Genomic DNA, 13,645 nt, shown 5'->3' with positions numbered 1-13,645 from the left:
AGCCTTTTATCAAGAATTGTCGGTTACAAAATTAGTGTTACAACATGTCAACCAATAAAAAAATAACACCCGATGCCTTTATAAAATTTTAAAAAAGTCTTTTTCGCCTCTCGAGGCGCTGCCCCTCGACCTCGCCCTATATTGCGACAGGGAGTGTGCAAGGGGTGCTTCCCTTTGACCCCACCTTGGGGGTGCTGCCCCCAAACCCCTGTTAAACAATATGGGGGGGAACCGTGCCAATAGAAGTAGGGAAAATTTAACCTCCGAGTCTGATTATGCTCCATACAACAACAAAGGGATCCTATGAGATAGAGAACAATGAGACACATCTTGGCGATTAACTTGTTTAAATGGTTTTAAGCTTAGTTAGTCTTTCTACTCAAAAGTTTCGTTGGTATGTTAGCTTTTGATCTAAATTTTCATATTTTGATTACACTAAATCTTGTATACAGGTTGTAGCTTTCTTTCATGGGGAAATAAGTGATTATAGGCTTAAAAATACTTTCAAATATACATCTCCAATCATTTTGCATGTGATTAGATTGGTGTTGGGGGATGTTTTTGTTCTAGTGTCTCACATATATCTTGTCAACATGAACATCAACTCTATGTTTGTGGCTATTATATTGAATCTCAGATAGGAGAAATCTATTATCACAAGTGTTACAAAGGCTTTGGTCTATCCAAAATGGCATGTTGGGCTCCATGAGGCTTTGGAGAATGAGATCCTTAGATTGAGGTTTCACACTAGAAATGGTTTGTGGCCGATCATTTTACACCAATATAATGGGTCATGGCCTACTGTGACCTAATCACACATCACCCCATCCTAGATGGGGACCCCCTACTTTTTTGGCCCTCTCGGTCTTTTGTTTTCGGTCGTGTGGTCTTCAATCTTGTTAGTCGTTCAAGTGTGCAAATGAATAGGGTCAATTTGATTAGGTCTTCTTTTCATTTGAACGATTTTGGCTAAGTCTATAACATGTTTTGGTTGTTTTAGGGTTTCCTATCTTCAGTCTTAGATTTTAGGGGTTTCCTTTTAGGGTTTCCGAAAAGTGAATGTTGTAGTGGAATAATGACCCTCTGAGGAACCTCCTAGTGAAATTTGAGCAAATTTTGAGCAACTTTCTATTTTTAGAAAGTTACTATTTTTTAGGGATTTCACTGCCTCCCAGAATGTCTTCATTTCACCTAAAATCAAATTTACTATTTTTAGTAAGTTTATATTTTTAGAAAGAGTCTCTAAGTCCTGTTTTGCTCTAACACTAACATTTTAAAAAGTTTCTATTTTTGGAAAATTCATTTATGACAAGATCATGTAGACAGAGATTGAAGACCAGACATGCACGATCATTTCTAAATCCGAAAAGTCAAAATCAAACCAGTTGTGATAAAAAAAGGGCAAAGTATGGCAGTTCAGTCTAGGAATGGAAGGCTTGCAAAATCACCTAAGTTTGGTAAATAACTTCGAAATACAAGCATATTGTGAGGCCCTACCCCGATTCAGTTTGACATTTTCAGTTATTTGCATATTGAGACTATTATGGATGCTTTATTTTATGCATTATGGACTTAGAACTTATATGATTCCATGATTTGGATCACATTGACATATGTTGATGTTTTATTTCATGCATGATGATTATGAAACTTTAGATATGTTACTAGAATAGAATTACATTATGATGGTGAATGTCGTTATTGGAAATTTGCAGGATTTCATTTTGATGATAGAAAAAATGATGCTTAGTTATGAATGGTTCAATTTTGGGAAATTATGTTAATTTGCTTATGTGAAATTGAATTTGAAAACAAATGAGAAATTGAATTATTGTTGCCTAATGTATGAATGTTTGATTTGCAATGGAATCCATGTATTTGATTATGTATAATTGTGATTATTTGGAGTTACTAATGTGTTAATTGAGATGCGCAGGAAAAGTATCCATGTGACCATGGAATTTAATGGAGAACCAAGCCTAGACCAATGTGCGTTTGTTAAGCCGGGAGTTGTCTATTTGGAGAGACAACACCCCCCCCTTGTAATGTATTTTATTTGTGATGTGTATAATGCTTGAGTGTAAAATTTAATTTATATGTAATTGTGTAATCCTTCAAGAGACCAATTTTCCATGTGTAATTTTTATATTGTATTTTTGTTGTGTCACTTGACACATGTGCTGATTAAGTGTCATTGATGTTGACTTGTCTCTTGGAGGGAGTTTTGTTTCTACCAAAGCCATTCAAAAACTTGAGTGTGGTCCCAAATTTGTCTTGGGTAGGGAGTCATGGGAGTGGTCAACTCAAGCTTGACCCGTAGGTAAACTTCAGTGGGGTTTCCAAAGGGTTTAATGGACTCCTAGGGTAAGTTTTTAGGCTTTTCCAAAGGTCCTAAGGGTATACCTATGGGTTAGGGGTGTTTTGAAACATGTGGCTTCTCCCATGTGACTATGAAGTCACTTCAAAAAGTGGTGTTTTCAAGATGCACGAAAATTGAACTTAGAAAGTTCTCCCTAGGATAGAGAACCTTCCCTTTAGGAGTTAAACTCTCTTCCCCATCCTCTTCCACCTTTTCCCTTTCCAATTTGAGTAATGTGCAAGAGTTTGGGAAGGGGAACCAATGGGAACTCACACCTCACCCAAGGGGTTGGGAAGTGTGTGAGAGGCCTTCTTAGGCAAGATTTTGGAAACTTAGTGAGTAATCACCCACTCTCCTTTCTCGGAGATTATGCTTGTTTTGAAAAAGTTAGTAGGAGTTTAGCATTTTTGGAGGAATTTTGGGAGAAAGTTAGTGTGGAATTGGGCAGCTCATCCCCAACTAAAGTTAGCAAACCTTTTGGCAGAATAAGGTTGGTTACTCCCTTCTTCCTCTTGTTATGTTGTAAATGTTAGTTTATGATGTTTTGTAAAAGAAAAGAGTTGCTTGAAAGATTGTGTTTTATGAAGTTTTTGTGTTGAAGTTATAATGTGTAGTTTTCTTTTCTATGTGTTTGTTTGTGTTTCTTGTTGTTTTTGGGAGTGTCCAAGATCTCCTATCCTTGGGAGGGTAGGAAGATCTTGGGGTGGAAGGAGTTTGACAGCCATGGGTGAGAGGCTCTCCTTGTGGAGAGTGTTCTCAAGGGTGTCCTTGGTGACCCTTGATGCATGGCCTTGTGTATGCATTTGGGGGTCATAAGGGGGAGTAAATATGGCTTTGAGCCTTTTGCGGGGCATAAGGAATGAGGAAGCATTTTTGGTTGCATTTGTGTTGCCATGAGGTGGCTATGTTGTATTGTTTTGGCATGCATTCTCCCCATAGGTACTTGGTCCACTTCCACCCATGGAAGAGTCACCATGAAAGTGGTGAATGTGTAGCTTGGGAAGGGATATTTGAATGTAAATGTGTTTCTATGTTTGTTGTGGGGTTTGCATGTTTGTAACCCGTCTAGTGCTTGGTTCTCCAAGCTCGGGGGTGGCTTCTAGTAAGCCTAGGCTGGGAGGTGAGCTTCCCATGGTAAAAAAAAAATGTTTATTGCAGGTTGCATGAAAAATGGGAAAAGAAGAGCTAAAGGATTATGTTGCTGTTTTTGTGTTGCAGAAAAAGAAATGTTTTTTAAAAAAAAAAATATAGGGAAGAAATGGAAGGATTCAATGTTGTAGTGTCTAAAAGGAGAATGTGAGAAATTCTAGTATTTACTTTCTAGAAAGAGAAAGGGATGTATTATTTTTTTTTAGTAACTATGTAGAGACATACCTTGTAGGGTTGTTCAACCCATTTGAATTCATGATTATTTTGTATCCATAAAATTACTTGATATCTACTTGATAATGAAATATTTGTTGTTTTCTATCCCTATTTCTAGTAGTTGCAAATGAAAAAGTAAAGTATTAGATTTTATGAAAATTTTTATGTTACAAAGGACAAGTAGATGCATTTTATTTTACATGTATTCTGCAAATAGATAAAACTAGTTTGCTGTAAATTTAAATGAAAACAGTCCTTTATTTCCTGGTTATTGCAGAAAAGGAAGTTTATTAAATTAGTTTATTCCTTGCAAAAAAAAGGGAAAAAAAAACATTTAGCTTTCAATGTTTATTTTTTTTAGTGTTGTTTGAACAAATTGATTTACACAAAAAAATAAAATAAATACATATAGGTTCTTTTCTCATTAAGCAATCTGCTATGAATAAATGAATGGTTCTTTAGGTTTTTTTAAAAGGGGTTTTCTAGTAGATTAAATGGTTATATACATAACATATATATATATATATATATATATATATATATATATATATATATATATATATATATATATATATATATATATATATTTTATTTACTGTTCTTCAACAACCAGTTATAACAAATAAAATAGTAATGTTTGGTTACAGATTTTAATATTACAAGAAAAGAAGAAAACTGTTAAGATGATAAATGTATATATATATATATAGACTTATATATACATATATATATATTTCTGTTTTATTCTTTTGCAAAAAAAATCTGATAGTTTTAGATAGTGAATCCTCAAGCATTTTAATCTACCAAATGATTGATATATATATATATATATATATAAAAGTGATATTAAATAAGAAGAAAAATCCACATTATAACGTGAGGGTTTTAAACCCTGTGTAAACACCAAGTAAATCGCATCATACAAAGAAAGACGTTTAAACGTTGCACCTGAACCCTACTCCCTCGGCACCCTGCGGGGGGTCGCAGCGGGCGGCGCCGCTCGCTGTGGGCCGCCGCAGTGGGCTGGGCGTAGCCCGCCACTGCGACGGCACACAGCGGCGGTGGCCGCCACTGCGGCCACCCGCAGTGAGCGGAGCCGCCACGTGAAGTGGACGGCGGCCGCTCCCTGCGGGGTGCCGCAGCGGCTGCCGTTCGGGCATTCTGTTTCCCCTTCCACTTTGCCGAGTAAAGATTTAACACACAAAAAAAAAAACTTTAAACGCCGCTCAGTACCGGTAATATACTGCGCGAAAATAATGGGGGTTGGCTCGGTCCGCCCCCTGCGCGTTGCCTATCATGGCCGCCGACTTCCCTTCACCTGCACACACTCACGAACACATCAAAAAAAAAGGGAATGTTTTATTATGCAAGCCCTAACCCTATTTTCGGGTTAGGGCATACATGATCAAATTATAAAAAAAAGGGAGAAGAGTAGATAAGTGGAATAAAAATAATAATAATCTCGGGAAACTTAATATAACAATTTAAAGGGCTTTCCACTCCCCCCCCCCCCTTATTAGATGATAATAAAAAGAAAAGAACCCACATATATGTGGGTTATAACTAAATATACATAAATAATTATACAAAGCATATATATATACATATATGTGTATATATATTTATATACATATATATATATATATATATATATATATATATATATATATATATATATATATATATATATATATATATATATATATATATATGTTTATATAAGTAGACTTAAAACGATATTTATTAGTATTTAATCTAGCTAGTTGTTAAACTAAGTTTACAATTTTTTGATAAATGAATAAGAGGGTTTAATTTATTGAGGGGGATTAACTTCTTTAATTAAATTGGGATCAAACATCTGATCTTAGGATTAAGTAATGTTATCTTCCCTTTTTAAAATTACTAATGAATGTAGAAGTAACTTTATAAGAGGGATTTTAATTCTTAAGTAGTTTAGCTTTAAAAAAAAAAAAAAAAGGGTATTTTATATTCCGAGGAAATTTACTTTAATAAAATGTTATAAATTGCGAGGATAATTGAGACTCAGAATTCTAGTGGATTAAGGATGATAAGATAAATTCTAATACGTTTATATTCGAAATTAATCATTGTATTTAAGATTTTAATTTCTTATCAATGAAGTTTAGTGATTCCCCTTTTTGGGAAAATATTAGCTCGTTGATAACTTAGTAAGCCGAGCTACTAAATTGAATTTAATTACTTGCTTGACTCAAACATAGTTATGACCTAACCCAAAGTGCATTATTTATTTAAGTTAATCGCACTTAGTTGATTAAATTAGTTAAGTAGTTCGTTAATTAGTTAAGTATTTTAAATTTTTTTTTTTCCCGTTCGTGCCCAAAAGTTGGGCATGACACATATTGTCTTGATCGGGAAATGACTAAAGCCGAGGGTCCATAATTACGTAAAACACTATGAAACCCAGGACTAGGCAGAAATAATGCCCAAGTACCCAATTGGGGCACTAAAATGAGAGTTGCTTGGAACTATGTAAAAGTGAAAATTCCAAGACTAGGTGGAAAATGTGCCCAAGTATCCAGCTGGGGCACCAAATCCAAGGTGTCTTGGATTACGTAAAACTTAAAAAATTCCACCCTTGAGCAAAATAGCGCCCAAGTACCCATCTAGACACTGAAAAGAGGTGTGCTTGGAATTATGTAAATTTCCAAAATCCAAAGCCAAGGCAAAAATGTGCCCAAGTCAGTTAGTTGGGCGCCAAAACCAAGTCATTCGAAATTCATGAAAGATTACGTAAAGATGAAGGGGAAATTGGAGGTCTGAAATGAAATGAAAAGGTAGAAAATTCCCCTCAATTTTTTTAAATCCTATTTTTAGGCATCAAAACATGTCAAAATTCCAAAATTGTTGTAGATATGGATTCGCGAGAGAATTCTCTCTCCATCAAGACTCCAAATTCTATTTTTGGAAAGTTTCTAAAAAATAGGAAATTTTGAAAAAACCTTGAAAATTCCTCCTAAGTGCAAAAAAAGTTGAAAGCTTTGTGAAAATTCTTCACAAGTCAAGAAATTTTCCCTCCTGGGGTTTTGGCACCAAGTGGGTAGATAAGGAAAAAAAGTCAAGTCAAATCTTCAAAATCCCTGAGCCAAAATTCAAAAGTAGAAAGTTGGCAAGTTGGCAAGGAATATTCCTATGTATGATGCACAACTTAATGCAATAGAAGAAAGTTTCATTTTGGAACTCAACTATGAAGGTGGGGTCCATTTGCATGGTGTCTTGGAGAGGAAAGTATGACATGCAATCAATACGATTTCCAAATTTGGAATCCTCCCAGTTTAGGCATGAAAGCTCATTTCATTTCTCATGTGCAAGTTTCAAGAATGAAGAGTTGGAGAAGAAGTGAAGAAATTTATACTTAAGAGAAATTTTCATCAATTTCAAGAAGCTTTATTTGAAGGAAGTCCAGATTTATTTCTAGGATGATGGAATCAAGCAAAGCTACAACCATCTCCTGGCAGGCGCAAGTCAAAGAAAAGATGAAAAGATTCCTTTCGGATTCTAAGATAGTATCCAGATGAAAGGAGATCAATGATACAAACTTGGGCATGTTTAACATGGTTGCCTTTTGCAAAAGAATATTCAGGACAACAAGGGGTAATCCATCAAATACCTCCATCAGGATCATCAAAAGTGTCACCCACTGGTTTTCCTCCTTCTCAACAATGTCTGGGTTTAATTCTGGAATGTGCTAAACATTACAATCCAAAGAGAAGGGCCATTCTAACATCAGATGGCAAGTTGTTGGCTAATTTGACTGTAGAAGCTATTGGAGAAACCTTTGGAATTCCATCCTCTCATTTTATGACTTACATGACAACAAATGGAGTTTTTGTGGTATACAAGGTTGGTCCTGACAGGTGTGTTGTCATTATCAAAAGAGGATGGTTGTTGAAGCCTAGACAACATATTTCCAAGATGCTAAGGACTCTCACCAAATTCGAGTTCAAGAAAGAGTATTTGGACCTGATAATGATGTTGAGCCGGATTATGGGTTGTTCACATACTATTAATTTTGAGCCATGGATGCTTTCCTTTTACGTGATCTCCTATGTGATTTATTCACTTGTGAGGTGGGTATCTTCGACGGTTTAATAGCAAAATCAGTCATGGGATGCAAACCGTCACAGTTGAAAGTTCATTAATGTTACCCTCAATTGCATTTATACAACACCAACTCATTCAAGTTGGTGAATGATATTTTTACAATGTACCTCACCTAGTTGATGCAAAATCAACTTCATGTGAGAATGTCACCAGATGCCAAAGCCTTAGTGCAAAAGTTTGGGGCTACATTTCTATAGTTTCCACAATTTACATACATCAGGACATAGGGATTTACTTTCCAGTCACACAAATTGCCAAGATATCCATTAGATAAGTTGGTGTTGCTAGAACTTATGAGGAAATTAATAATGTATGATTAGATTCAGAAAAAAAAAGGAAGATGCCAATTGAATTTTTTGTTGTTCTTGGTGATTAAACAGAGGTGTGCCCATGTTAAATTTGGATCAGATTTGACATGTGAGTAGTTTTAATTTTATTTCTATTATTTAGTTCACAACTAAGCTATATGACTATGAACTCTATGTACAGGTTGCTGCATATATGAGGAGAACACAACTTGATTCACAAAGTATTTGTTGGACTGCAAATGAAGGAGATCGATGTCTTATTGGCTTGCACTTTCAATTTATGTACTTGCCTTTAAAATCGAAATCGATCATGATATATATAACACAGTTTGGGCATGTTGATGAATAGACATGCCTACACGTACATGGAGACATGTCTCTTCATCGAGATGCCTCTCTAAATAACAATTTACATAATCGTTTGTTATTATTAACAACAGGTAACGATTCACATAATCATTTGATATTATTAACAATAGGTAACGATTCACATAATCATTTTGATATTGAAGACCGACCATAGTCGATTCAAACAACAATTAATAATATCGAACTGTTTAAGATGATCGATTATTATATTGATCATTCCATTTGATCAATGTAATGGATACTTATGATCATTTAGCAAATGATAAATAATTTGGTGCTCATATTCAATTTGGTATAAACAACGTGATTATAAATTCAATTTAATCACTAGATTAATATAATCGATATTACTTATCGATTCAACATAAATTTAATCTCATTGATTTATCAACAACATGATTAATGATTTAATATTCCAATCATAAATTATGTATACATAAATATTCATATATATAATAATATTAAGAACATTTATTATTATTACATATATTAATATGTATATATACATATTAACAAATCATTAATCATGTTGATGGTATAATAAGCATTACTTATACATATGATTTGATGGGATTACTCCGATCGAAGCTATAAATAATCAACACTCCCTCTTAGCTAGGGAGGAGGATCATAAGGCACTCATAGTAGAACAACACATAGTGTAGTAGATATCATCACATGATATCAGGAGAAATAGTCTACAAATATCAACACTTATGATATTCACCAAAAGCTCACAATATCCATGATGGTATGTGCATTAGCATCAACCATATGATGCCTACCATAGGGATACAAAAGATCATGGCATACCCACGGATATTAAGCACTTAATATCCACCATGACATATCTCAACAATCCAACCTATAGATACCAACCTTATGATATTCAGTCGATATTGTTTTAAGAGATATGGACTATCATGACATGTTCACAGCTATCAACCATATGGTATCTATCATGATAGACTGTAGAGTTATTGTAAAGTCGTCACCTTCTAATAGCTACTAGAAGTACAAGTGATTATCATTCAGAAGTCGTCACTTCTTAATGATGCACATAGGTGCCCATAAAGTCATGAAATGACAAAAAGAGTTTATATTAAACATCTTTAGAATATATTAGTACAATAATAATGCTGAGACTCAATCTCAGAATTTACATTTCAATCATACCAAGCTTACCTCTGAAGTGTTCTACCTTTGTTTTGGCGAGAGGGTTGGTGAGAATGTCTAATGTTTGATCTTCAGTACTAATGTACCTCAATTGAATTACCTTTGTCTCCACCATGTCTCTAACATACTGATAAGGTATTTCAATATGTTTGGATCTGTCATGAAATACTGGATTTACTAAAATCTTTATACAACTCTGGTTGTCATAGTGGATGATGGTAGGATCTAAGGATTGTCCAAATAATCCTCCAAGGAGTTTTCTCAACCATACTGCTTCTCATGCTCCCATAGATGTTGCAATGTACTGTGCTTCTGTAGAGCTTTGAGCAACTGAAGATTGCTTCCTGCTAAACCAGGATATCATAGCTGATCCTAAACTGTAGCAACACCCTGATGTGCTTTTACAATCCACCACACTTCCAACCCAATCTGAGTCTGTATATCCATATAACTTTAGATCTACATCTTTATACTTTAAGCCATATCCAATTGTTCTACGAAGATATCTCAAGATGTGTTTTGCTGCAACTATATGTAATTGCTTCGGTTCACACATGAACTTACTAAGTGCATTCACAACATAACAAATATTTGGTCTAGTATTGACCAAATACATCAATGATCCAATCATCTGCCAATAGAGGGTGGAATATGTTGATTCAGAACTTGCAGCTACCTCTCTTAACTTGTGTAAGTTTGTTTCCATGGGAGTGGACATAGGCTTACAATCCATCATTCCAAACCTTTTCAGAATGTTAATAGTGTATTTCCCTTGATTTAGGATAATCCCATCAGTCTGTTGCCATACTTCTAAACTGAGAAAATAATGTAGAAGCCCTAAGTCCTTCATGTCAAATTTGGATGCAAGGTCTTGTTTACACTTGATGATGCGATTCTCTTCACCTATGATTAACAAGTCACCAACATAAAGAATAAGAATTAACATATCTCCATTTATTACCTTGAAGTAAAGGTTCAAATTTGCATCGTTCTTCGAGAAGCCAAGTCCTAATAGATAGTGATCTATCCTTTCATACCAGGCCCGAGGAGCCTCTTTGAGCCCATACAAGGCTTTCTTCAATTTTCAAACATGAGAATGTTGTCCATGCACTACAAATTGTTTAGGTTGTTCCAGATAGACTTCCTCCTCTATTACATCATTTAGAAATGTAGTTTTTACATCCATTTGATGGATTTTCTACCCCTTTGGTGCAACAATAGCAATCACAACTCTGACAAAAGTGTATCGGGCAACATTAGCAAATGTATCTTCATAATCAATTCCCTCTTTCTGAGAGAAACCTCTGGCGACAAACCTTGCTTTGTATTTTTCAATACTTCCATTTGCAACATGTTTGATTTTGAAAATCCACTTAGAAGACACTACTGATTTGTCCTTAGGCCTAGGCACAATGTCCCAAACATCATTCTTGAGATTAGACATATACTCTTCTGTCATAGCTTCTTTCCAGGCTTGATGTTGGAAGGCTTCCTCAATATTAGAAGGTTTTGAATTTATGATTTCTCTCATTAGTGCACCATAGTTGGAGAATCTATTAGGTCTTTTACTTTCCCTAAAAGTTCCTTTTGGAGTTGTATAATTTTCAGCCTCTTCAATCATCTTCCTGGTCCATAGTGGTCTTTTCTTAGTCACATTAGTGTCTCTAGGTTCATCAATATAGTCCATAGGTTCAATGTGATTGTTTCTTTCAATTAATTCACGAGTCTCACTCTGAATCTCAGAGAAGTAATCTTTTTCACCGTATTGAGGAGATTTGTCATCTGTTTCATTAACATCCTTAGATCTTTTGAATGCAACATCCTCTTCAAATATTACATCCCTGCTTAGTTCAATTTGTCTTTGACTAGGAATATAGACCTTATAGGCTTTATAAGTTTCACTATACCCAACAACGATTCCCTTTTTTCCAGAGGATTCTAATTTAGATCTTTTCTCCTTAGGGATGTGAATGCAAACAAGACAACCAAAAATTATTAAGTGACCTATGTCAGGTTTGATTCCTATGAATGCTTCTTCAGGAGTTTTGTTATCAAGAAAGGAATTTGGACATCTATTTTGGATATACACAAAAACACTAGAGGCTTCGACCTAGAATGAGGTATGAAGGTTCCGGTCATGCATCATGGCTTTGGCTGCTTCTACTATAGTTTCGTTTTTCCTTTTTGCTACCCCATTTTGTTGAGGGTTGGAAGGAATACTTAACTCCCTCTTAATCCCAACATTATTACAATTTTTTTTAAAGTGTTCAGAGATGTATTCCCCCCCAATATCTGATCTAAGGGTCTTTATACTTTTACTTGATATATTTTCTACTAAAGCCTTGAATTCCTTATACCTTTTAAGGACTTCATCAGACTCTTTACACTTTAGAAAATATATCCATGTCTTCCTAGAATAATCATGTACATAAATAACATAATACAAAAATCCTCCTAAGGAGGGTACTGACATAGGTCCACATAAATCAGAATGAACAATTTCTAATACATTTTTGGATTTACTTTCACTATTATGAAATGTGCCCTTGGTATTCTTCCCTAAGGCACACCCTTTGCAGATTCCCTCATGTTCTTGAGTCAGCTTAGGTATCCCTATCACCATTTTCTCTATAGAGGGTAAAGAACGAAAATGAAGATGCCCTAATCTTCTATGCCATAATTCACAAGAAGTGCTTGTGAAGGAGAGGTGCAAAGTTTTTATAAACACCCATATCGAATTCCAATAGTGTGTGCCTTCTTGGTATTTGAATTCTTAGGCTAGGCTAAGACTTTTCCATCCATGAACGTGATTCTATATCCCTTGTCTTCAAGAGCTGATATGGAAACCAAGTTGCGTTTGATGCCCAACACAAATAGTACACTTGTTAATTGAAGGGTGATGCCTAATTTTAGTTGAATGGTACATGTTCCAATCCCTTTCATTGGGTAGTTTGAATCATCTCCAATTGTGACTTCCTCATTATAATTTTCTACCATAGTGTCTACGTCCTCTTTGAATCTTGTTATATGCCGAGATGCCCCATTGTCCATTACCCATATGTTAAGGCTGGTTGATACTTGACTAGATAGAGTTGAGTAGAATACAAGCCTTTCAGAATCTGTGTTGGCCTCACTGACTTCTGCAATTGAGGCTTGAGGCTTAGGTCTCTTAGGACACTTTACAACAATATGACCATATTTATCACATCTAAAGCATTGTACTTTAGATAGGTCCCTCTTCCTTTTGAATGACTGCTTCCTAGTTGATTCCTTGTCTTTCCTCTTCTTGGAGTTATTCCTCTTTCCTCTTTTGTGAGATTGAGAGTTTAGGACTTGCATCTCTTCATTTTTGGAGTTAATTCCAATCCCTCTAGTGATCAATCTGCATTATTCTTGTATACAATCAGTTTTCAACTGATCAAATTTGGGATGTTTGGATCGGGCACTAATCCCTTGAATAAACGATTCCTAAGAAGTAGGAAGTCTGTTGAGTGCCAGCATGGTCAACTCCTTTCTATCAAATGTGTGACCAATTGTAGATAGTTGGTTTCTTAGCTTCATTATCCTCATGAAATATGAAGTGATAGTTTCACCTTGGTTCATTTTGATGTGATGGAGTTGTTGTTTCAGAGCAAGAGTCATCCTAGTGTTATTTATCTCAAACGTGTTCTCTAGTGTTGAGAACATTAGATAGACATCATCTAATTTTGAGATAATAGGAACAATATGATCTTTTACTCCATCCACCAATAGCTTCATAGCTTTATTATTCCTTGTCCATAGGAGTTTCTCGTCTTCTTCATCGAGCATGGGTAAGGCCTTTTCCACAAGAGTGTTCAATTCATGTTCCTTTAATGCGAGTATCATTCTAAACTTCCATGATACAAAATTTGTAGCTCCTTCAAGACGTTCCTCAGGTCTAACT

The 13,645-nt window shown here is 35.2% G+C and overlaps 1 protein-coding gene across 1 annotated transcript; it reads right to left on the bottom strand.

The window, feature by feature from the left end:
* Window positions 1-9,997: 9,997 nt before the first annotated feature.
* LOC131875065 (uncharacterized mitochondrial protein AtMg00810-like) lies at window positions 9,998-10,570 on the bottom strand. The gene has a single exon (XM_059219078.1). The coding sequence runs from the start codon at window positions 10,568-10,570 to the stop codon at window positions 9,998-10,000; it is 573 nt and encodes a 190-aa protein (XP_059075061.1).
* Window positions 10,571-13,645: the final 3,075 nt, after the last annotated feature.

This window comes from Cryptomeria japonica, chromosome 4, assembly GCF_030272615.1.
Source record: "Cryptomeria japonica chromosome 4, Sugi_1.0, whole genome shotgun sequence".
NCBI classification, from domain to species: domain Eukaryota; kingdom Viridiplantae; phylum Streptophyta; class Pinopsida; order Cupressales; family Cupressaceae; genus Cryptomeria; species Cryptomeria japonica.
Note: the sequence above shows the minus strand (reverse complement) of the source record. Positions and strands in the feature narration are given on the sequence as shown.